At 37.4% G+C, this 22,658-nt stretch overlaps 7 protein-coding genes across 7 annotated transcripts; 3 read left to right on the top strand and 4 right to left on the bottom strand. All coding sequences in view use genetic code 12, as the record gives it.

Annotated features, from left to right (window-relative positions):
- Positions 1 to 65: 65 nt before the first annotated feature.
- Positions 66 to 1,907, bottom strand: FET33 (putative oxidoreductase; the record flags this gene model as incomplete). The annotated part of the gene is made up of 1 exon (XM_036807789.1): positions 66 to 1,907. One exon carries the CDS (start codon positions 1,905 to 1,907, stop codon positions 66 to 68), a length of 1,842 nt encoding a protein of 613 aa, XP_036664591.1.
- Positions 1,908 to 2,127: 220 nt separating this feature from the next.
- KRE62 (Kre62p) lies at positions 2,128 to 3,714 on the bottom strand (the record flags this gene model as incomplete). The annotated part of the gene is made up of 1 exon (XM_036807788.1): positions 2,128 to 3,714. One exon carries the CDS (start codon positions 3,712 to 3,714, stop codon positions 2,128 to 2,130), a length of 1,587 nt encoding a protein of 528 aa, XP_036664590.1.
- Positions 3,715 to 4,288: 574 nt separating this feature from the next.
- Positions 4,289 to 5,209, bottom strand: SEC14 (phosphatidylinositol/phosphatidylcholine transfer protein; the record flags this gene model as incomplete). The annotated part of the gene is made up of 1 exon (XM_036807787.1): positions 4,289 to 5,209. One exon carries the CDS (start codon positions 5,207 to 5,209, stop codon positions 4,289 to 4,291), a length of 921 nt encoding a protein of 306 aa, XP_036664589.1.
- A 1,556-nt stretch (positions 5,210 to 6,765) lies between these two features.
- NAM7 (ATP-dependent RNA helicase) lies at positions 6,766 to 9,915 on the bottom strand (the record flags this gene model as incomplete). Its single annotated transcript, XM_036807786.1, has 1 exon — positions 6,766 to 9,915. One exon carries the CDS (start codon positions 9,913 to 9,915, stop codon positions 6,766 to 6,768), a length of 3,150 nt encoding a protein of 1,049 aa, XP_036664588.1.
- A 2,290-nt stretch (positions 9,916 to 12,205) lies between these two features.
- Positions 12,206 to 15,928, top strand: BUD2 (Bud2p; the record flags this gene model as incomplete). Its single annotated transcript, XM_036807785.1, has 1 exon — positions 12,206 to 15,928. One exon carries the CDS (start codon positions 12,206 to 12,208, stop codon positions 15,926 to 15,928), a length of 3,723 nt encoding a protein of 1,240 aa, XP_036664587.1.
- A 1,888-nt stretch (positions 15,929 to 17,816) lies between these two features.
- CPAR2_304000 (uncharacterized protein) lies at positions 17,817 to 19,295 on the top strand (the record flags this gene model as incomplete). Its single annotated transcript, XM_036807784.1, has 1 exon — positions 17,817 to 19,295. One exon carries the CDS (start codon positions 17,817 to 17,819, stop codon positions 19,293 to 19,295), a length of 1,479 nt encoding a protein of 492 aa, XP_036664586.1.
- Positions 19,296 to 19,736: 441 nt separating this feature from the next.
- CPAR2_303990 (uncharacterized protein) lies at positions 19,737 to 22,058 on the top strand (the record flags this gene model as incomplete). The annotated part of the gene is made up of 1 exon (XM_036807783.1): positions 19,737 to 22,058. The coding sequence occupies one exon, from the start codon at positions 19,737 to 19,739 to the stop codon at positions 22,056 to 22,058; it is 2,322 nt and encodes a 773-aa protein (XP_036664585.1).
- Between the last annotated feature and the right edge of the window lie 600 nt (positions 22,059 to 22,658).

The raw sequence follows: 22,658 nt of genomic DNA, 5'->3' as shown, positions 1-22,658 counted from the left end.
AGCGGAATATTCACTACCCCGATTCATAAGCACTTAAGTACGTTACTTACGGCACTAGCTATACACTACCTTCCACCATCATGCTCATCAAGTATTTTATATAACCGTTCAATAACTTCAGCCGAGTTATCCTTACTCACATCCTCAATTCCGTACTTGTAGATTGACCAAATTCCATACAAGGCAATCAATGTACACAATGCCATGGCAAAGTATCCCTTGGCAGTGAAACCTTCAGGTAATGGCGGCTGTTGCAAATTCTGCCCTGATAAATCCAAGAAATCCATATTCGCGGCCGCATTTCCCTGGACGGGTACGCTGACATTGCGACATACTTGAACATGATTGGCACTAATGTGTTTTTGATGAGCTTGAATCTCTTCTGGTGCTTCCACCAATACTAAGGCCAAACCTTGTTCTAAATGCCAATCCACATGGCAATGGAAAAACCAAACTCCTGGGTTATCAGCCTTGAAACGTAAAACAAAGTATCCATTAGAGTTGACTTCAACAGTGTCGCGGATCATGGGGTATTCAGGATAATCGGTCATGGTGTCATTATTAGGGTTAAACTCAACTGGATGATCTTCATCATCAGTACCAGGACTCCGTGAAATGACTTGAAAATTGTGTCCATGTAAGTGGAATGCGTGTTTACCAGGATCATGATTGTTTAAGATCAACTCCACTGTTTCATTGCCTTGCAATACAAAAGTGTTTGTGTTGGATCCATAGATTTCAGGATTAGTCGATAACGCACCACTTGATAACACAGTGTACAAGATGGGTACTTTTGGTGGTACATAACTCTTGTCATTGAACAATGCATAAGTGACACCATTACCCAAAACTTCCATGGAAAAATTCACTTGGATGGTGATATCGGGCTCGGGTAACAACTTCTCTCCACTTAATGGCTTCAAATCAAAATCATTGAATCCTTTTAATGAATTTGTAAATTTTTCAAAATCGTAATATGGGTAATGCTTTGGCTTGGCAGCATCTTTATCATAAACTAGATAGTTTGTTGATACTAGTTGTAAATCCTCTGGCAAAAAATCCAACATTTCGGCATCCAATGCATTGATAAATCGGTAATTAACATCACTGCGTGATTTGGTTTTAACAAGAGCCACGTATCTTTGCCCCACAGTTATATAAATTGAATCCACTTCGTATGGTTCTACCGCAACTCCATCAATCTCAACAATGACAAACTTGTGATCCTCAATGTACAAATATTGCGACACAAACAATCCCATATTGACAATCCTTAACAAGTATGTGGTATCTGGCTTGACATACCAAGTCACATTTTTCGTCTCATTAAACAAACTATTTTGTGGTATTGGTTCAGCACCAGTAGGATTAAACCTCGATAAAAATTGTTTGATGATTTCAGGCGACTCCAAGTGATAATGATCATTCACTGTGAGTGACACATCTTCGTCATACAAATAAGGCTCATCTTCCTTGTCGGCATATTCAATAATGATCATACCTCTCAATCCGTCACCGTATTGCGTTCCACTATGCGAGTGGTACCAATAAGTACCAGTTTGGTTACCAACATTGAAATCATAAGTTATAGTAGATCCAGGACCAATGGGGCATTGCGTAACCATTTCCGGCCCATCTTCTCCATTGAAACCCCTTTGCATCAAACCATGAAAATGCAACGATGCATTCCTATCGGGTAATCCATTGTAAAGATTTACAATCACTCTATCATGTTGTTTCACCCTAATGGTAGGATTGGGCCATTGGTTGTTTATACCAATCATCCTGCGCTCATGCATTCCATCAGGATTAGCCTTGACATAGCCAATATCCCAGTTGTAAGTGTGCGTTTTGGAAGCCACAAGGCTGTAAAGAAAGCTTAGTAGTAGAGTCACCTGGAAAAGCATGATCTATGATGAATCAGGTGTGTATGTGGTTTGGATGAGGGGTTGGTTCTAAATATGGAGAGACTTTTCTTCTGGCCCTTTTTTTTCTTGATCATCGTTGATCTCGCTTTTGTGTAACTCAGAGACACTTCTATAGTTTTTGCAACTTTACAACATTTCACTGTATATGTTGGCAACTACTACTACTACTACTACTACTACATATACCCTGGAAACAAACTCAACCTGGCTTAAAGATCGACGGTGGCTTGCACTTATTTTCAAGAGAGTTTCTCGGAAACTCATAACCAGCATCATTCCAAGTACTCAATTCCCAATTCAAATACGCATTTTCATGAGAATCGATATAAGAGCTTGTTGGGAAATCATCAGGATCACAAGTCATGTCAATAGCATCCAGTGGTTGGTAAATCCTAATGTAGTCAATGTAAAACTTGGCTGGCAAGTTTAATCTATCCGCTTGCAATTTTGGATTCCAGATTTTCGATAATCCCATATTAAAAATAATGGACATTGGCTCCCTAGTGATTTGTCTTGATCCAATTAGCTCATTGGCTCTCAAAGCAGACTCGTTTATTACAAACATGGGAGAACCGTTCATTTCAAATTGAGCATAACTTTGTCCCAGTGGCAAACTCTTGTACTCCATGGTGAATTTAACAAATTCATCCTTCTTCAACGGTGTAGCTAATGAAATTGATTCTTGATATACCGTGCCCACATCTTCTCTGATGTAGGTTAGATTTTTATTACTGATATCAACGTAATCGTAATCGGGTCGCCACCATTCGTCAAAGGGGGCAACTTGCACTGTTTGCACTCCCACTACATGTCCATGCTCATACAAACCTTCAATGATATCAATTTCAGGGGCACCACGACCAACGCCAAGATTTGGATGATCTTCACCAACACAAGTACACATACTCAATCGTTGGCCTGGCAAATACGACATATTTTCATTCAAAGTTGATTGATTTCGAGTTATACCTGAATCACATTCATTATAAGTATATGGCCATAGTCCATCCGTGGTTGCCAAATATCCCGGCCGAGCCAAGTTCCCCAAAGACCAAACAGCAGGCCATAATCCATACTCAACATCATGGGGCAATTTTGCACAAACTTCGACTCTTGCTTGTTTATTGAAACACAACTTGTTCCAGCTTTGCACCATTGCCGATATGTACTGAAAATTGGAATGATTAAACTTGTCAAATGTGATTTGTAAGCTGCCATTCTTGGTGGTCGCCATATGAGGTAAATAATATTCTAAATCTTGAGTTGCACGATAATGTAAATCAACAGCAGTAAAGAATTGGTCTTCGAACGCGCCAAATGTTCGATTTTCTTTATTGAACTCATCTGAAAATACCAATTTCCAATTGGGTAACTTGTTGTGTTGTGCAACTGGGGTATCAGGGTCCACTAAGCTTGTTCGAATAGCCTTTAGCTGCAGGTACTTGATGTTTGTCAATTTCTCAACTTTAATTCCATCTTTGACAGGGTCATTTATCAACCTTGTTGAAGTAATGACAAAAATGAGTGCAATCACAAGAACTGCCAACACCACAGCAACTGCAATAACGTATCTTCTCCCGTTTGTACTCCAAATCAGCTTTATCCTTTCAAAGAACTTTGTATGTTTTTGGGGAGTAGGGTTAACTTCTGAAACATTGGTTGCCAGTTCTTCAATCTTGTTTTCATGTAAATTTTCATCTAGATAGTAATGGGGGTTTTCAATGTGTTTGAACCTTAGACTCAGAATAACATTATTGTCGAGATCACTCAGCGACAGCAGTGACATACTCAAAGACGATTCTGATTGGTAAAAGAGGGGTATGAAGCCCAGTGGTGAAAATCTGCCATCTGAATTGTAGCATGATGATCTAAAAGAACACTTTTTTTTTTAGCAACAACCATAGTTCTAGACTTAGTAGCTCAAAAGATACTTCTTCCATATGTGTGTCCTACATTGTCTTGCATGCCTCCCTTGAATTCACGTAAATAGATGTATTCTCTTTATTCTTTCCACAAAACATTAAACAATGTGCTCTTTTCTTCGTATTTTGCAACACTTTGCAGTAGTCACAAAGTCGGTTAAAGTATCTCTTGCTGCTTGCACTTTAGGCAACAACAAACTCAATTACGCGATATTCTACATCCATCTCTTCAAATATGACTAATGAATTCGCTTCTATAATATCATTTGTAATACTTAGAAAAACAACCATATAAACAAACCAAAAAAAAAAAAAGGAAAACAAAGGTCAAACCAGAACAGCTAAACACCAGAACAGCTAAGCATTAGCTTCCACAGTGTCTATCTCTCCTCTGCCCTAATCCTCTCTTCTATAATGAATTTATCCCTCTTCCTTTTTTTATACATCGTAAGCTTTTGGAGCTTCACCTTCAGGACCAATATATTCGGGATCTCTCCAAGGACCAACGTCTTTCAAAAGCAAATCATCATCACTAACATCATCAGCACCACCGAATCTCTTTGGCAAATTTTGAGGTGGAATTTGTTTCAATAATTCCTTTTGATATGAATAACCCAATATATGGATCTTGGAAACAGTGACTGGATCCAAAAATTGTTTAAACAATCTGAAAGCAGTAGCAAAACCAAATGGTGCATTGATTAAATAGAATTTACCCATTCTTTCTGGATAGTAATCTTGACCAATTTTCGAAGCTTCTCTGACATAGCCCATGACATTGTATGCTGATGAGATGGAGATTCCATACAAGTCTAAAACTGTACATGAGGTTTCAACTAGGTAACCAGCTTTTCTTGAACATGCAGGTAAACGAAATTGAACCATGCTTTCATATTCCCAAACCAAGTTTTTAAGCATTCTTTCTTGTGTTGTAACCTTCAACATCTTGTGCAAATCAACTTTACCCAATTCTTCATAGTAGACCGGACGTCCATCTTTATCTGTCTTGTGGTAATAAGTTGGATACATTTTGGCAACAATTGGTTTTTCTTCATAGTGGAAATCTTGTAAAATGGTATTGGTACCAAACTTTTGTCTCCAATTTTCACAATCAATAAACATTTGCTTGGCCAAGTTCAAATCAAATTTTCTAGCCCTCAAGAATCGCAAAAGTGTAGCATCATCCAATCTGTCTTTGTACCCTAAAGCAACCAACTGTTTACGCAATTCAATGGTGGTATTCTTTTGATCCTCAGTCAAGTTGGATGTGAAACCAGTCAATTGGGTTGGTTGACTAATTTGTGGGTATGATGCTAAGATTTCTTCTTCGGATATGGAAGGCATTGTTTCAGTAGTCATTAGTGAGATAAATCGTTGTCGAATTTAAAAGTGTTATTTAAGTGAACAAAGACAAAATGCAGTCTGTTGATGCAATCTAAACTGTGACAATTGAGGTTTTGTGTGCAAGTGTTAGCTACTCAATCAAGTCAATTGTGGTTATTGAGTTTAGTGAGTCGATCTGAAGTGTTGTACCAATCCAGATAAGCGTCTAGCTTTAGTGATGATCTGGTCCCTTTTCTGTTTTCTTTATGAAAGGAATAATTGTGTTGTCCTACTTTGTTAAAAATACGCAGCAGTGTATTGATGCAATCTCTATGTAATGACGAGAAAGACGGTGGTGGTAGTGTTGTTGAAAAAAAAGGGAAAGAAAGAACGAAAGAAAGATGTGTTTTGTTTGTTGTTGTTGTTGTATTTTTTTTTATTTTATGAATATTGTTGTGTATAGAGAGGATTACACGGAAATTTCTTTTTTTTTTTTTACTTTTGCTCTATATTCAAACTCTTCTCCGACTGAGTGTAGTTTCTTTTTTGTTGGCTCTGTTGGGCGTCTAAAATATCAACAACTCAAGATCATCATTTACACTTGATCAACTACACTCTTTTAACTCTTCATGATAGTGCCAAATACACACAACTCTCTGACAGCAGTGTCACCTAGTGTTCAATTCTCACTGACCAATTACGTCAGAGAGAAATCTATATCACCACCCTAATATATGCATAGCGCGTAAAGCACCTCAAAAGTAAAAGAACAAGAACAAGAAGAGTAAGAGAGAGAGTAGAAAGATTAAGAGACAATAAGAAAGCAAACAAGAATATAGAAACCAAAGCCGTTGAGAAGAAAAAAATGGAACTGTTTCTTTGTGCTCTCGTAAAGAACATACACGTGTTCATAACAATAACAGAAAAGAATACAAGCCGATCAAATGTACATTCAGTCGATAAAGACATACAAGATCCCTGAGAAGAGCAAGTAAGCACACATGCCAGTTGATATGCAACCAAGACTACATTTTCTCTTTTTCATCACCCCTATCTCGTTTACTCTCTTTGAATCTGATACATCATCCTCTTGAGAGATTTTTTTTCTCTTTTTTTTTTTTTGCATTGAAAAGCCTAAGATTTAGAATATATTTAAACGCCGAAAAGTTAAAACCAGACACAATCGCATTTTTGTCCGAATCCCGTGGTACCAAATAAAAGACCGACGCAGGTTATAAGTAAAGAACAACATTTGAAAAAGAAAAATTGGTTAAGAAAAATGACCTTGTTAGACAGTAACTGATGTCAATGTTGCTCATTGTGATCAGTAAATATAGTAGCCCTAATAGCAATCTTGGAAAAGCATCATCACTACCTCCTTCCCTTACCCATTCCCCCAAAAACAGGGCTTTGATGAAATGCAACCTGATAAAAAAAAAAAAAATAAATAAAAATGAAAAAGAAAAAACCACTCTCCTACGCTAAAAAGGGAAGGAGGAGAAGCTCATTTTATTTATAAATAGTAGTGACCACCTCCAAAAAGAAAAAAAAGGGTAGGATAACTACAAATATGCTGCACACTATATATACATTCATTCACTCATTCGAAAATTAAGCCCAGCTGCAAACGAACTAGTTATACTCTTGATATCATCTTCAATATTCTCATTAGCATAACGATTGCCACCATTAGCAAAACTCTTGTCCAATTTGTTCAACTTGCTATAAAAGTTGGCACTAATTGAATTGGCTTCGTTGTAGTAAGCTTCTGCACCAGTATTGGTTCCTCCTCCATGTGCACGCGCTGCTGCTGCTGCTGCTGCTCCTCCTCCTTCTCCTCCTCCTCCATTTAGCGCTGGCCAAAGTTCGTTCTTGAGTCTTGCAGCTTGAGTTGATGCATAATCACCACCAGCGCCTGCATTGGACACGGAATCGAAGTTACTCATTGACAAATTAGTTGTCGAAGGAGCGCCAAATTTATGATCTTGCCTCTTTTGTTGTGCGCCGCCTCCGCGATTATTCAAATTTCGATTAGCAGTGGTGTAATTATTCAATTGAACCATTGATAATTGTAAATTATCCAATGGACCATCCACCAAACATCCCTTTTCTCTAAAATGAACCAATAAATGATTCCACAACCGATTACGACTCAACGCACGAGGGTTACCAAGCACCAATAAACCATATTTAGCTCTAGTCAATGCAACATTCAATCTTCTTGGATCACTCAAGAACCCAATACTTTGTGAATCATTAGCACGAACACAACTAAGAATAATGAAATCCTTTTCACGGCCTTGGAATGCATCAACACTAGTAATTTCAACTTCAAGATATTCATCACGCTTACTCAATAATGTTGAATTCATTGACATAAACTGCACCAAGTAAGCTCGCTGTCCTTCATATGGGGTAATAACACCAATTTGCTCGGGTTTGATGCCATCTTTGAACAACCGGGTAATGATTCTTTCCACATTCATGGCTTCAACTCTATTCAAATAGGAATTCCCACTACTACTCAATTCTTCACGGCCATAATTGGCCCAAAACATCATTGGAGTATCAACAACTGGCCATGGAAATGATGAATCAGCCACTAATCGATCAGCATTGGTGACTCCATCTTGTAATGAACCTTCATAAAACATGTTACTGGGGAATTCCGATAAGCATGGATGCATTCTATATTGCACCTCTAATCTAATGGGGATATGTCCAAGAAAAACCAACCGTTCAAAAAGTGACTGCTTCAATCCGGCATCAGCGGCTTTCCTATCCAAAATCACCGGTCCCAACTGCTGGTGATCACCAACAAGAATAACTTGTTTGGCTCCTTTCACTATAGGGATAAGAACTTCTGGTTCTGAAGCTTGAGTACTTTCATCAACCAATACTGTTCTAAACTTAAACTGTGATAATCGTTTATCAGCAGCACCAACACAAGTACAACAAACAACATCACATTTGTTTAAAATCTTCAATTCTGATGAACGTAAATGTTTAATGTATTTCTTGGAATCTTCAGACGATAACTCACCAACTTCATTCTTCAACTTTATTAGCTTCTTCAACTCACCTTTGCTTGTCTTGTTGACGATATTGTGTAAAGCCAAATGACCCACTGAACTTTCGACATCTTCTCTTGATTTTGCCGTTAATCGGACAACTTTCAAACCCAATAAATCCAATTTGGCAGCCAAATGATCAACAGCAACATTAGATGGAGCACAAACCAAGATTTTCTCCTTGTTCAACTTGGACAAATGGTAAACAATGGTTGCTGAGGTGACAGTTTTACCCGTACCTGGAGGGCCTTGAATCAATGATAATGGTCGTTGCAAAACTGATCTAACGGCATTGGCTTGTGATATATTCAACTCAGTCAATTTAGGATGAGAAAATCTCTTGGGCAACTCAATATCAAATTCGACTGGGGCAACATCATGCCCCAATAGCTTATGGTAAATAAATGACGAGACCGATTCATCATCAATAGCAAAGTCCTTCATGGCTTGTTGCATACGGTCATACGACGTCCCCTTCCAAACAAATTCAGCAGTGAAATCAGTGGTTAAATGAGTGGGGGGAGCTATTTTTGATGGGTTCAACTCCAAAGTAAATTCCTCTTGGTATGAATTGGGCAATCGGAGAATATAACCTTGTCCTTGCCAAGCGTCACCTTGACTACCACTATACCTCAAAATGATCTCATCACCAACCGCAACTTTTAAATCAGTCGTTTCAAAAGTTGAAAGAGTAAAAGACGCCAAGTGCCTATTATTCAACCCCAATGCCCACTTCACTTGTATATGTTCCAAGGCTTGCGATTCCTTTAAATTCTTGTCACAATCAGCTTCCAATTTCACCAATGGTCCAAATGATTGTTGATACTGAAACCCATCGGTGTATCTCATCAAAATTGGCAACACTTCCTCTTCCTTTTTATCGGTATTTTCAATATCATTGATGGTGGCATTTCTATTCAATCTCCATTGTGCCTCCAATTTGGTAATTTGCTGAGGTGTAATCATTACCGAATTGATCAATGCATCTTCTGTTGGTGGAGGTGCCAACCATGACAAGAACTGGCGATCCTCAATCAAGGCTTGCCAATGGCTAGTATCCCAATTAATATCTTTTGATCTGGCACATGGCAATCGGCACAAGATAACAACCACTGATTCTTGTTTAGCAGAAACAAACCCCAACATGAAAACATTCTTGTTACCACAATTGTAACATTCCAAAGTGGTGTCACCTAAATCAGACTCTTCATGTAAACTGACCTGATTGTGGCGAGACATGACCAAATGGGTGACAATATGAGAACTATTGGAGTTGGATTTCGAATTACAAAACCATTTGTTACAAGTGTTGCACTTGATAACTGAATTGGGGGTGTGTACTCCACAATAAGCACAAGCATGTTCATGGTGTTGCGCAGCTTCCAATCCTCCTTCTTGTTCTTGTTCTTGTTCTTGTTCTTCTCCGTCGTCACTGTCAACTAACGCACCAACATTAGCAGTATGTGCCAATCCAAGTTCGTGATCATGATATGAAGTGTCATCATCAAAGTCACGCTGACGATCAGCACCACCAAAGTTCTGTGCGTTTGCCATAGTATGCAATTGTTGTTGATCAAATGGTGAAAAATTATTCAAATTCGATGATGACGATGATGGCAAAGGGGCCGTAGTTGCACCTATAACCAAATTATCGTAATTGAAATTACTCATATTCGTTAAATTCAATGCTTTTTAGTACGACTAAAGAGTTATTATAACCAGTTTGGGTATATTGCCTTTTGGAAATACGTTGTATGGCAAATATTCCCTCGGTTCTTTTGTTTAATAGTATTTCCTTTCTCGGTGTTTTTTTTTTTTTTTTTTTCCTTCTTCTTCTGTATTCTAGTTATATCCCAAGTAGTTGTTAACCTAATAGATACATCTGGTAAAGCAGTAGTAGGTTGTTGTATGTAAGGAGTGTTCAACAGATAAACTCTGATGGGGAAAAGAAGCTGTTAGCTTTGTAAGTCGGGTCTTTTCATAAAATTTTTTTTTCTGTCTTTCTTCTTTGGGAAGTCACGACTTTTGATACAAAGTACACGACCATATAGATTATATGGTGGTGGCCATGATGAGGGTGTATCTATGTAGTCTTGGATGGAAGATTACTGTTGTGTTGTTCAATACTAAGATTAAGCTAGCTAGCGCCCATAATCTTGGAAGTGTGTGTATGTATTGATGTGTATTAGTGTGTGAGTGTGTGAGTATGTGAGTGTGAGTGTTGGTGTGAGTGTGTGAGTGTGTAAGTGTGAGTGAGTGAGTGTGTGGGGGAGTAGGGGACCTTTTTTTATTTAACTGAAAAGGAAATTCTCATCTACTCAATAAAGGTTGTGTAGAGGCTCCAGAAGAATTCAGAGAAGAAGCACTATATCTTTTAGTGACTCCTAAGCAGTTTGACTATCTTTGTTGTTGATGTTTACTACTTACTAACCAGAATGATATGTGGTTTGGTTGCATCTTGAAGTGTAAAAAAAAAAAAAAAAAAAAAAAAAAATAAAAAAAAAATAAAAATAAATTGTCAGGGCCAAATTGCGTCTGAGACAAATCCGGAGTTTTTGCACACTCGCTCTGCATTAGGGACAAAGTGCGCACAAACAGCAGCCCAGCCAAATAAAAACATGTCAATCGCCTGAAAAACGCACTTTCGGCTAATTTTTAAAAAGAGGTACACCCAACTGTCAATATTTAGAGTGATACAAAAATTAGCATCTATCAAACACACGTATCATTTGATAAAAGGTGGGTGTGGTACATTTACTACTTGACAGTAGGGTAAAGAGAATTAACCCAAACTACAAAGCTAGACTACGCTGATTGTAATTATCGTGATAAAGTAATGTAATTTTGTTCTTGTTCTTGTTCTTGTTCTTGTTCTTGTTCTTGTTCTTGTTCTTGTTTTTTGTGCGTGTGTGTGTGTTTGTCGAATATACACGTGACCTAATAGTGTAGATTGCACAAATGACAATCTTAAGCTAACAAAACAAAAGGAGTGTACTGTTGTTAGAATTAAGTTTCCACATCGTGTGATCTCTCTTTAATAAAAATTGTCGAATCAGAATCATAATGACGCGTAACAACTTTTTAAATTGTTTGCATAACAAAAAAAAAAAATAAAAACCTACATAACATAACAGAACATAACATAGATTAAAACCCCAATGTGTTCCAAATTAACCATAATGCAGTCTGCCTCTTTGTTATATACAAGAAGAATGTAAAGACGTATACACCTCATCGTTCTTAACCTCTGGCATCCATATCAATAAAACAAAGTGTAAGATACGTACTTAACCATTTACTCCAACAGTTTAAAGTTTTTTTTATTTTTTTTTATTTTTTTCTACTTCGTCAAAAGTAAAAAAGTAAAAATAAATAGGACAGCCTCACTCACAAAAATATAACCAAGCACACTACGCACTACGCACTACACACTACGCACTACACACTACACACACAAAAAAAGAGAAACTTAGTTTATAACCAAAACCAAAACCAAAACCAAAAAAAAGGGAGAACAACAAAAACAAAGACAAACAAACAAAAATCAAAAACCAAAAACCAAAAACCAAAATCAAAAATTTTCTTTTTTTTTTTTAATTTTTATTAAAAAAATAATTGACAACCAGAAGGAGCTCCTTTAATACAGAGGTAATAACACACCAAGGGAGAAGAGAGGGACCCAGCATTGCTACAGACAGACACACCAACTTTCACACACTAACACTAACATACACTAACACACTAACATACACTAACACACATACAATTGAGAAGGCACCCTGTACACTTTACTCATACACGTACAATCTTACTACCACCTGTTACCTCCTACTCCAGGTCATTCTTTATTGAAACCACTGACTTTGGAAAACACCAAAAAAAGAAAAAAAAAGAACTATCTTTACCAATACCAATACCAATACCACCGACACGTCTTGTATACACACACCACAGGGTAGCAATGTCACATCAATCAGCTTACCACAGAGCAGTACTACGTGACAAGGGTACTTTTGAAGGTAAAGACTTTTTGGTTTCAACTGATTCCATTAGTTGGATCAATGTGGATTCACTATCAATCACTGAACACGGACAATTGTACTCCTCTGATGAACAAGCAAACCACTATTTACTATTGCAATCACTACAATCATGCCATATACAAATTATGACCAGTGTACAATCCCCCACTGGTAAGTCACAAATACAACAACAACACCACCACCACCACCACCAGACTTCACCACCAAGTAAACGAAGTTTAATGTCGAAACGAAATGGACACCATCACCACCAACAACAACAAAATGAATCCTTTGAAGACGAACCACCAACTGTATTTATCAAGACTTTTGATAATGACAAGTTGTACATTCGTGTAGCATCAAAGGCAAACTTTGGTAACTTGATTAGTAGTTTGATTGTATGGCAAAACTTGAAACCACAAGGGTTGGCCAAGAAATGGTATAGTGAAAACAAAGTGCTTAATCAAGTTGATGTTCCGCCTAATGAATTGTTGGTTTGTCGGTTCAAAATTTACGGACCATTACCAAACAAGTACAAAAATCTACACATTATTCATGGCCCACTGGCTCCAACTTATCAACCTAAAATTGATGATTTTGTTGCCAATTCACACAATGGTTCTGTTTTCCAACAATCGGGCGATAACAATATCAATGAGGGTTGGTTTTATACCATGGGTGCGTTAAACTCTAATGGGATACTAAATATCATTAGTGAATTGGATGGAACTTTATTGTACTCGATTGATATCAAGACATTGTTGGCTAGTGAAGTACGAGAAATGCATCATTCTATATTCAATAGCTCAAATGTATTGTTTGTCGGACAATTGAAGGAATTACGATACAACAACACCATACGAACAACAACAACATTAACTGCTGATCAATTATTAACCACTTTTCTTACGCGAGAGGGGAAAATCATTCCTAGTAATCATCGTATTTTCATTGAGTTTCCCTTGCATATCGATTTAGAAGATTGGTTTGTGGGATTAAATTATTTTGCCAAACGAGAATATATTGGATCATTCAATGCTGAATCGAAATTGATTACGAGAAATCGAGAAAATACACCTCAATTGCGTGACTTTACTAAAGCTCATTTCCGAGTATCGAAAAAGCTCACCATTGATATAATTGAAGCAAAATTTGAAAATATAAGTACTACTATTCCTACTACTACTACTACAACCACCACCACCACCACTACCACCACCGCCACCAATAATGCTAAAAACCATTCTGCTAAAATATACGCTGAAGTACGAATGTGGGGGTACCCGTGGTCAAGAACTGCCATTGTTAACCAGTCAAATAATCCATTTTGGAAAGAAGAGTTTTCAACAGATTTACCAATTTCAACGCAAATGATTCATATTTTGATAAAGAGATGTAATCATGATTCGGTTTATTCACCACTGGATAAATTAATTGGAACAATTTATGTAACACCCGATATTTTAACCAAACAGATCAAGACTAGCTCAACAATAATGACCAGTGCAGGATCAGTTAACAGTATACAAGTCAATTCAATCCCATTAACCACCACTGCCGACAATTTCAACAGCACCAATCTCGATATTATGCGGTTAACAATATACGATCCAAACAATATCCCCATTGGTAAACTCTTGATTGAAGTTAATTTACGAGAGTATCACATTTTGCCACCACAGTTTTTCAAACCAATGGAAAAAATGTTGGTTAATGCTCCCTGGAAGGATTTGATCAAGTTTTGTAATGAAAATGTGCCATCGGCGGAATTTGAAAGAATAAGTGTTGTTTTACTTGACATATTCCAGAGTTTGAAAGTTGAAGATGAATGGTTTAAGAATTTGATGGAGAGTGAGTTGGTGAATTTGGATATGGCTTCGAGAAGAAGTTATCACAAGAGAAATAGTCAAGACAAGAAGGATACCACTACTAGCTCGACATCGCTGAATAATGTATTCAATACCTTGTTTCGAGGATCATCAATATTTTCCAAATCACTTGAAAAGTATAATTTACGTATTGGACAAGAGTATTTGGAAAAAGTATTTGGTGATTTCTTTGCCAAGATTGATGCTGAGGGCAAAAACTGTGAAGTTGATCCTCGATATGTACGAGTTCAAGAACGAGCATTGCGAAAAGGTCATCGTGCAATTGACGATACAGCTGATGATTTTGATGATGATAGTAGTAGTGACGGTGAATACGATTCCGATTTGGAGCGAGAAAAGGATGAACGCGTGAAACAAATGGTTGAAGAAAATTATCAAAACTTGTTGGGGTATGCTGAGGAAATCTGGCACAAGATTTATATTACTTCAAAAGATATGCCTGATCAAATCAAGACGCAATTGAAGAATTTCCGCAGTAAAGTTGAATTGGTTTGTGAACCAGATGACAAAACCACTAGTTTGAATTGTGTTTCAGCCTTTTTATTTCTCCGATTTTTTTGTCCAGCAATTTTGAATCCGAAATTGTTTTATCTCGCCAAGAATCATCAAACTGGAAGTACTCAACGAACATTGACTTTGATTGCCAAAATTTTGCTCAATTTGGCCAATCGACAAGAGTTTAGTGTTCATAAAGAACCACACTTGATCAAATTGAATCCATTTTTACGCGCACACAAGGATGAAGTTATCACCTATTTCAATCGAATCACTGGCAGAAGCAATGATTTCAATGAAAAGATTTTGGATCTAAGTCATGAACTCAAGAGGATAAATCTTGGGTTGGATGCAAGTTCAAATGAACTTCCCAGTACTCCATATTTGATTGATCATTATTTACGATTAACTGAATTGGCAATTTTGATTGCCAGTGGTGGTAATGGTGGTGAAAACTCAACCAATAATCCATTGAAACCTACCGGTAGTATCACTGGTGATGCAGTATCGAGCAATTTCTCCAACTCAGTTTCAGCTACACCACAATCAGAATTGATTCACCCCAATTTGGATGAGTTGGATGAAGGTGATGAAAATAAGGATGTGTACAAGATTGGTGCATTGGAGTTTGAACGCAATGATTTACTTGATTTAGCCGGTGAAGATAATGCTGATGGGTTTATCCATTCATTATGTAAAGATAATGAACACATTTTTTCATTTATTAATGAAAATATCACCTTTAAGGATATCAAAAATCAATGTCGCAAGTTGGCGAAAAAGATTGGTGATTGGGATATGTACCTTGAAAACTATGAGTTTCCCATGAATTATTATTCATCAAATGATTTGTTGTGGCAAGTGTTTGGAAATTATATTTTAAAGAATACTTGGCTTGATTCTCGTGGGTGTTTGTGTAGCTCAAGTTCATTGGGATTTTCACAAACACCAACTACTGGTAGTGGAGTAAGCGGAGCTAGTGGTATCAGTGGCGCTGGTGCCACTGGTGTTGCTGGTGTTTCGATATATCGTCAACGTGGTGGATACAAGAATTTGATTGATGATCATGCCATGGCTAGTTTGAAGTTGAAGTTTGGTGATGAACAATATTATCGTTTAAAGTCAACATCATTATCGAGTTTGAATAGTACTGGCAATGGTAGTAGTACTGGCAATGGTAATGGTGGGATTTTCAGTGGAAGTAGTATTGGAAGTTCCGAACGATCATCGGGTAGTGATAGTTTGAAAAAGATTAAAAGTTGGTTCAAGAGATGAGAAACGAGAGAAATAGTTTGTGTAGACAATATTTTACATTTATGCGTGGCTGAATGAATGGAGTGGTGGCGATGGTGGTGGAAACGGTGGTGGTGGTGTAGTTTCTCTAGGGATGTAGGGTTTCATTGATATCCCAGGTTGGGTAGTGGGAGGTAAACCATTCCTCTCTTGTTGTGATTGGTTGTGATTGGCTGTGATGTGTTAAACTTTGCTGGGATTGTGTACCAAATTAGGACTAAACACCGAGGAAAATAGCGACATGAAACAAATTTCAGAGTTCAAATTCAATCACAATAAGCCCAATAACATAGTAAAACAATAGGCCCAAGTGGTGACTTCACAAGACAATAAGAGAAACAAGGTGGAGGAGGATCCGTAGATGTAGTACTATAGTGTACAGCGTCTATTGTTTTGTGTCATGGTGGCTTTTTGTGTTAAGCTTTTATTGAGGAGAGCGAGACATTTAAGTTATTTTTAGTTCCGACTTGAAATTGGGGGAGGATCTCTTGAATTGAGTACATAAAAAGAGGAAGACTAAGTTAGTGTCGGGGTTAGGATCTCATATAGGTGAGCTTGTCAGGGTGTGAATTTCACATTCTTCTTTGGTTTTTTTTTTTTTAATATCTTTTTTTTTTTTTTTTTTTTTTTGGCTCTTTCGTCATGTTCCTCCTCAATGGGTAAAAACAACAAGACAATTATGATCCGGAAATAGCAACAATAGTGGTCTCTATTATTGTCCAATTCCGGTATTTTACCAATTGATATAGGTTCTTGAATTCCATTCTTCTTTCTTTGTCCTTTGAATGGTTATGCGTGTGTGCTTTTGTATGTAATTGACGTAAGTTGCAAGAAATACAAAGTTGAAAACCGTTGAATTACAAGAATTACAACTTACAACCTCAAGTATAAAGAAATTGGGGGAGGGGGGGGAAGGGGGGATCAAACAATTTAAAATAATGCATGTCGTTTAACTCAATGTCACAGTTTCTCAAATCACATACTATCTATATATTGAATAGCCTCTCTCCCTTCTCGTGGATGCCAAACTGTTGGCAGTTCCGGCTGCCATTGTAAAAGTTAAAAGGACTAACTTGAATGGGGTTTGTATATGGTTTCTCATTATACCTTTTTTTTGTTTTTGGTTCCTGCGGTTACGGTATCATAACCAATTTATTTTTGGTAGAAAACAATACTGACAAACAGCTGATTTCATTCAATTGAACGCAAAATTTTCATCCGTTCTCCACTTCACCCTCCCCATATCAACTTCTTTAAGGAGCAAAAAAAGAAGACCATGTCGTAGGTTGGTAATAGTGTATGTGATTCAAACGACAATACACAATAAATTTTGTATGTGTTATATCCATAAGCCAATCATATAACGTGATGAAGAGTAAGTTACATAAAAATTATAAAAAAGACACGACACTGGAATGTCTCTCTTTCACTCTCCTTTTTTATTTTTAGTCTCTCTCTTAATAATTTTTTTCTTTCTCTGTTTCTAAATTTCTTTATTTTTTTTATTTTTATTTTTTTCACCGACATAACCAAAATTCAAAGTCACAACAAATAAAGAAGAGACAAAGCACAAGCGAAATTGAACAAGAACCCACTAACCAATTGATTCACCAGATTTACACTTCAACCCCTTCTTTTTGATCACATATTCAAGAAGGAACATTAAGTAACATAGACGTCAGGTAAACGACAAAACTAGATAAACCCAAACAGTGGGAAAAAGAAAATTTCAAGACACTCCTTTTCTTTTTTTTTGCATAGTTTTAGGGTCTCGATACTGTTTATTAGCCACATTCATATTACTGCCATTCACTGCTAGCAGAACTATTATCGTTTACTTTCCGCTTTCATAAACACTGGCTATACAAGTATGTCTTCCCATCGCGACACTAGAGGAAAAGAAAAGTTGCACCATCAAAGGTCAACGAATACATCAAGTATTCTGCCACTGTTGAGAGGAGCGACAGCACCAGCACCACCAGCAGCAGCAGCACCACCACCACCCGCAGTTGATCAAGATGCCTCTAGTTCAGATCAACACGCATCAATTGACTATCAAGGGTTAGCTGCTGAATCTGCAGCTGCCACTGCCTCTGCCGCAATGGCTGCGTTAGGACAACGTCCAAGACAAACACGCCAACCTCAAAACCAACGTATTCAGCACGAACAACATCTTCAGCTTCAACAACAACAACAACAACAACAACAGCAACAACAGCAACAGCAACAGCAGCAACAGCAGCAACTGCAGTACTCACAAGCTCTGAGCCAACCTCAAGTGGATATATCTACCCCTACAACTGACGCAGAATCAGCTTCAGAGTTGGACACTTCTACCGTGTCACAAGCTCTAGCTCACATCAACAACATAAAGAATCCTCATAGAATTAAGTTGTCCACTCAGGATGTGAAATTAATCTTGTATTTAATTGTCGAAATTAAACCTTTTAAATATGTTGGTAATCGTGCATTGAGTCAAACCAAAAAATGGGAAATTATACAAAACAAATACTATGATTTAAAGTTTAGAGAACATAATGATACCAATTTCATTATTCCCACTGTTCGTACTTTACAACGTCAACTTGCTGGTGCCGTTAAAAAGGCCCAAAAACAAAGAAGTAAAGAAAAAGCTAGTGGCAATTTAAGAACAACACATACAATCCCACAAACTTTACCAGAGATTGATGCTGATGACTATTACAACTTTAGAAATATTTCCCCCAATAGTCCACAAGAAGAATTGGAAAGTGCCTTGTTGGATTTACACGAGTTGAGTGATAAGATAAAGGAATTGAAATCACAAAGTAATAATCTTGTCAAGGTTAGTTATCAACCACGTACCAAGTCATCAACTACAGGAGGAGGAAGTGGAGGATTTGATGCTGTGGTTGATGCTGCTTTGGATGAGGAAAATAGACTCTCGAAGAGAGGATCTACTGGAGAACTAGCTATTGGAAATTATGCTAGAGATGCAGCTACTTCTCATTTAGAGGAGGTTTCGGCAGCTTTAAGTCAGCGTATTTTCAATCTAAAACAAGAACTTGAAAATGATGCGTCAATTCCATCGAATCAGAAACAAACTTTTGACTTATTGGAATCAGTGTTTCAACATACTAATGAGATGAGCTTAACGGTTGCTCGTGAAAATGAAGCTTTGAATAGACAAATTAATAAGTTGGTTACTAATCACTTGCAAAAGATTCAACGCGTTAGATTAGATTTCAATGCTCAACAATTGGAATTGGTTGACAAGATTACTGATACGTTTAAAGAGGATTTTAAACATGCTGGAAGTTCAAAGACTATTTTGGAAAAACTTGATTCAATAAAGGAATTACTCAATTAGTGAAGCTCTGAATAAGACTGTGTTTTGGTGGCTGGTTATGAAATTGTATTTGTGATGGGGGTGGGGGTTTAGTTAGGCATTTAGTAGCTTTGTTCATTCTTTTTTTTTTATATTGAAACATTTAGTTGTATTATTACGTATTATATATGTTGAACAAAAGGTGTAGAAAATAGCCCCATCACACTTCATCAACCCTTATTATCTGGTACTTGCAAGCATTGCGGTAAAGCGTGCCGTTGCCTTCGTCTTTAGCATCATCTGCATGGTTCCGCCCCCTTGTCCCCCCTTCTCTTTCTGCCATTCTATTGTTCCCAAACTCACCACCACTTAAGAAAAACAAAGGGGAAAAAAAAATAAAATAAAATATATTCGACAGGAGAGTGTTGCAAAACTTTTGAAACTTCCATCCAAGATAGAAGAAAGGAAAGCAAAACTCACCAAATGATATTCACAGGGGTGCTTGTGCTTCTCCATATTGGTCTAAGTTGCCAACAACAGCAACAGCAACAACCACAACAACCACAACAGTCACAACACGGCCATTATTACCCACCAACTGATCATACACTTGGGGATGATGAAATTGTCAAACGAGGAGTTCAAGAACTACATGATATCGATGCTGCCACTGATCTAAATGAATGTCTTACGTGTAAGACCAGGTTGCAAGTGGGCAAGTTCTTGGCATTAACACGACCTGATTTGGTCCCACAAGTGTTTTCCACATGGTGTGTTGAACTGGGGCATGATGAAGTACAATGTCACATGAATTATGGGTATCCTGATGATCAATACTCTGCAACTGGGAATGATTTCACTAAAATGGTTAGCTTGATGAATCCATCAGGATTAGATGGTGATTATTTCTGTTATTATCATGATAAAAAATGTCATGTTTTGCCTGAAACACCAATGGTGGATATGAGTAATATGTGGCCACCAAAACCAAGAAACTATTTACCACCAGATAGTAGTGGTGAGGTGTTTCATGTGTTACACATTAGTGATATTAATTTGCAATTGGATTATGAAGTATTTGGCGAAGCCAATTGCACTCAAAGCTTGTGTTGTACATCACGTAGTCGAAATTTGAAACATCAAGCACCATCAGTGAATGAAAATGCTGATATGGATGGATATTACGATAGCAGCTATAGCAAAAACCATTTTGAAAAGGGGCGGTACTTGGATATCACCAAGATTAAAAAACCCACTTGGTCACCAGCAAGACAATTTGGAGAATACACTTGCGATACACCAACATTGTTATTGAACAGCACTATGCAATGTATCAGGGACTTGCATCAAAATCATTTGTCGTTTGAATTTGCTATATTCACAGGTGGAACGGTAGATCATTCTGATAGAAGCTTTATGACCAAGGATAAGATTATCAAGTCTCAAGAGACAAGTTACAAAATTCTCAAGCATTATTTAGATAATGTTGATGTCATTCCAACGTTTGGTACTCGTGATGTTTTCCCCATGAATCAATTACCTCAGAAAAACTTGAGCGTCAACTCCAACGTATATCAATGGCAATTTGATCTTTTAGCTGATATTTGGCTGGAATTGGGGTGGATAGACCATGAAACTGCCAAGCAAATTAGGTACACACAAACTGGGTTCTCATTGAAAACATCATTGGGATTGAAAATTATCTCATTAAATTCCAATGTTTGGAATGTGAAAAACTTGTATGCATTTTGGAATGTACTAAACGTTGATTCCTACGGGGTTTGGAAATTTTTGATTAATGAATTGCTTGAATCGGAACGCAACCATGAACGGGTATGGATTATTGCTCATTTACCACCGAATCATCAATCACTAGCACTCCCCACCAAAGTATTAACCCAAATAATTGCTCGGTTCTCCCCCAAAGTGATTGCTGCCGTTTTCTTTGGTTGTATCCAATTGGACTCATTTATCGTTCAGTATGGTGGTGATGGGACCAATGAGCGTGAATTGCAAAATGCATTCAATCATGCATTGATTGGTCCTCTGATTAGCCCCTATGGCGGAGTTAACCCTGCATGGCGATATTATGCTGTTGACAAACAAAGCTTTAGTATAACAAACTCCTTCACTTATTACACTAAATTGTCCAATAGTTTCCGTAATGATGGAGCTGAGCCCAACTGGGATTTTGCTTATTCTGCACGAGATGTATACGATCCCGACCAATTGTGGCCCCTGGATTGGGGGTTAAGCACTGAGTGGTGGCATCATGTGGCAAATAGAATTTCAACAAACCCTGAATTGGAGTTGTTGTACCAAAGATTGGAAACCCGATGGTCTCCATACACATTTATTGATAAGGACAATCATTGCAAAGTCACCAGTTTTTCTCTCGAGGCAAGGAAACAATGCATGATAACTGAAGACCAAGATGATTATGTGGAGCCAGTGGTGGCCAATGACTATATCCCCATCGTTCACGTTGCTGATCAATCAGTGGAGTATGTTGAAGTTGAACCTGAAGATAAATGTGAAGGTGATGGTGAAGAAGATGATGACGAAGGTGAAGAAAATTTGGAAAAAAATTATGCCAGTTCGGATGAATGCATTGAGGAGGAGAATAATTCAACTACGACTTCCATAACTAGTACTGCTGGAACTTCAGTGTCTCCTACTGCTAAATCCGCTACTATTGCACCAACCCCCAAGGGTAAAAACCAAAAAGTAAAGGGTAAATCACTCCATTTGAAAAAATTGAGTAAAAAAGTAAATTATGCTAAACAACATGTTATCCATTTGTAGAAGATGACGAAGGGGTATGGTTCTTCACATTTGCTAGAAATAAGAAGGCTAATTAAATAGTGTGTGTCTATAGAATCGTTATAAATGACGAGAATTGGTGGGTCTACCTTGGCCTGCCATGGAGCAGAAACCCTTTTGGTAAAGTGGTTTTTCAATTTTTTTTTCTTCTGATTACATAATTGATTATAATCACATACAAAATTTGTCTCACGGCACTTTACAACAATCATAGGAACATGTAAATTTGATATGATATTAGAGATACGTGGACAAACTTATGATGGGGTGGGTAGTAAACCAAAATTGCTTTATATGCCGATGGCTGTTGGAGATTGGGAGACACTCTAAATGTATGGTCAATTGAGTACAGCGTCGTTTGTGAAAAAATTGGCGCTTCCGACAAAGCCTTCCCTCCACTCAAGCTCTGTTTGGTTTTTCTGCGTCAAATATGCACCGAATCTCCTTTGACGAACTTGTCAATTTTTCTCCAAACCACAAACAGAATCATTTGAAAGTAAAATTAAAAAAAATTTCCTGAATAGGAAAATAAATTTTATTGCATTTTTTTTTTTGTCAGTTGACGTAATTACTCGCGACATT

This window comes from Candida parapsilosis, contig 005806 (assembly GCF_000182765.1).
Source record: "Candida parapsilosis strain CDC317 annotated contig 005806".
NCBI classification, from domain to species: domain Eukaryota; kingdom Fungi; phylum Ascomycota; class Pichiomycetes; order Serinales; family Debaryomycetaceae; genus Lodderomyces; species Lodderomyces parapsilosis.
Note: the sequence above shows the minus strand (reverse complement) of the source record. Positions and strands in the feature narration are given on the sequence as shown.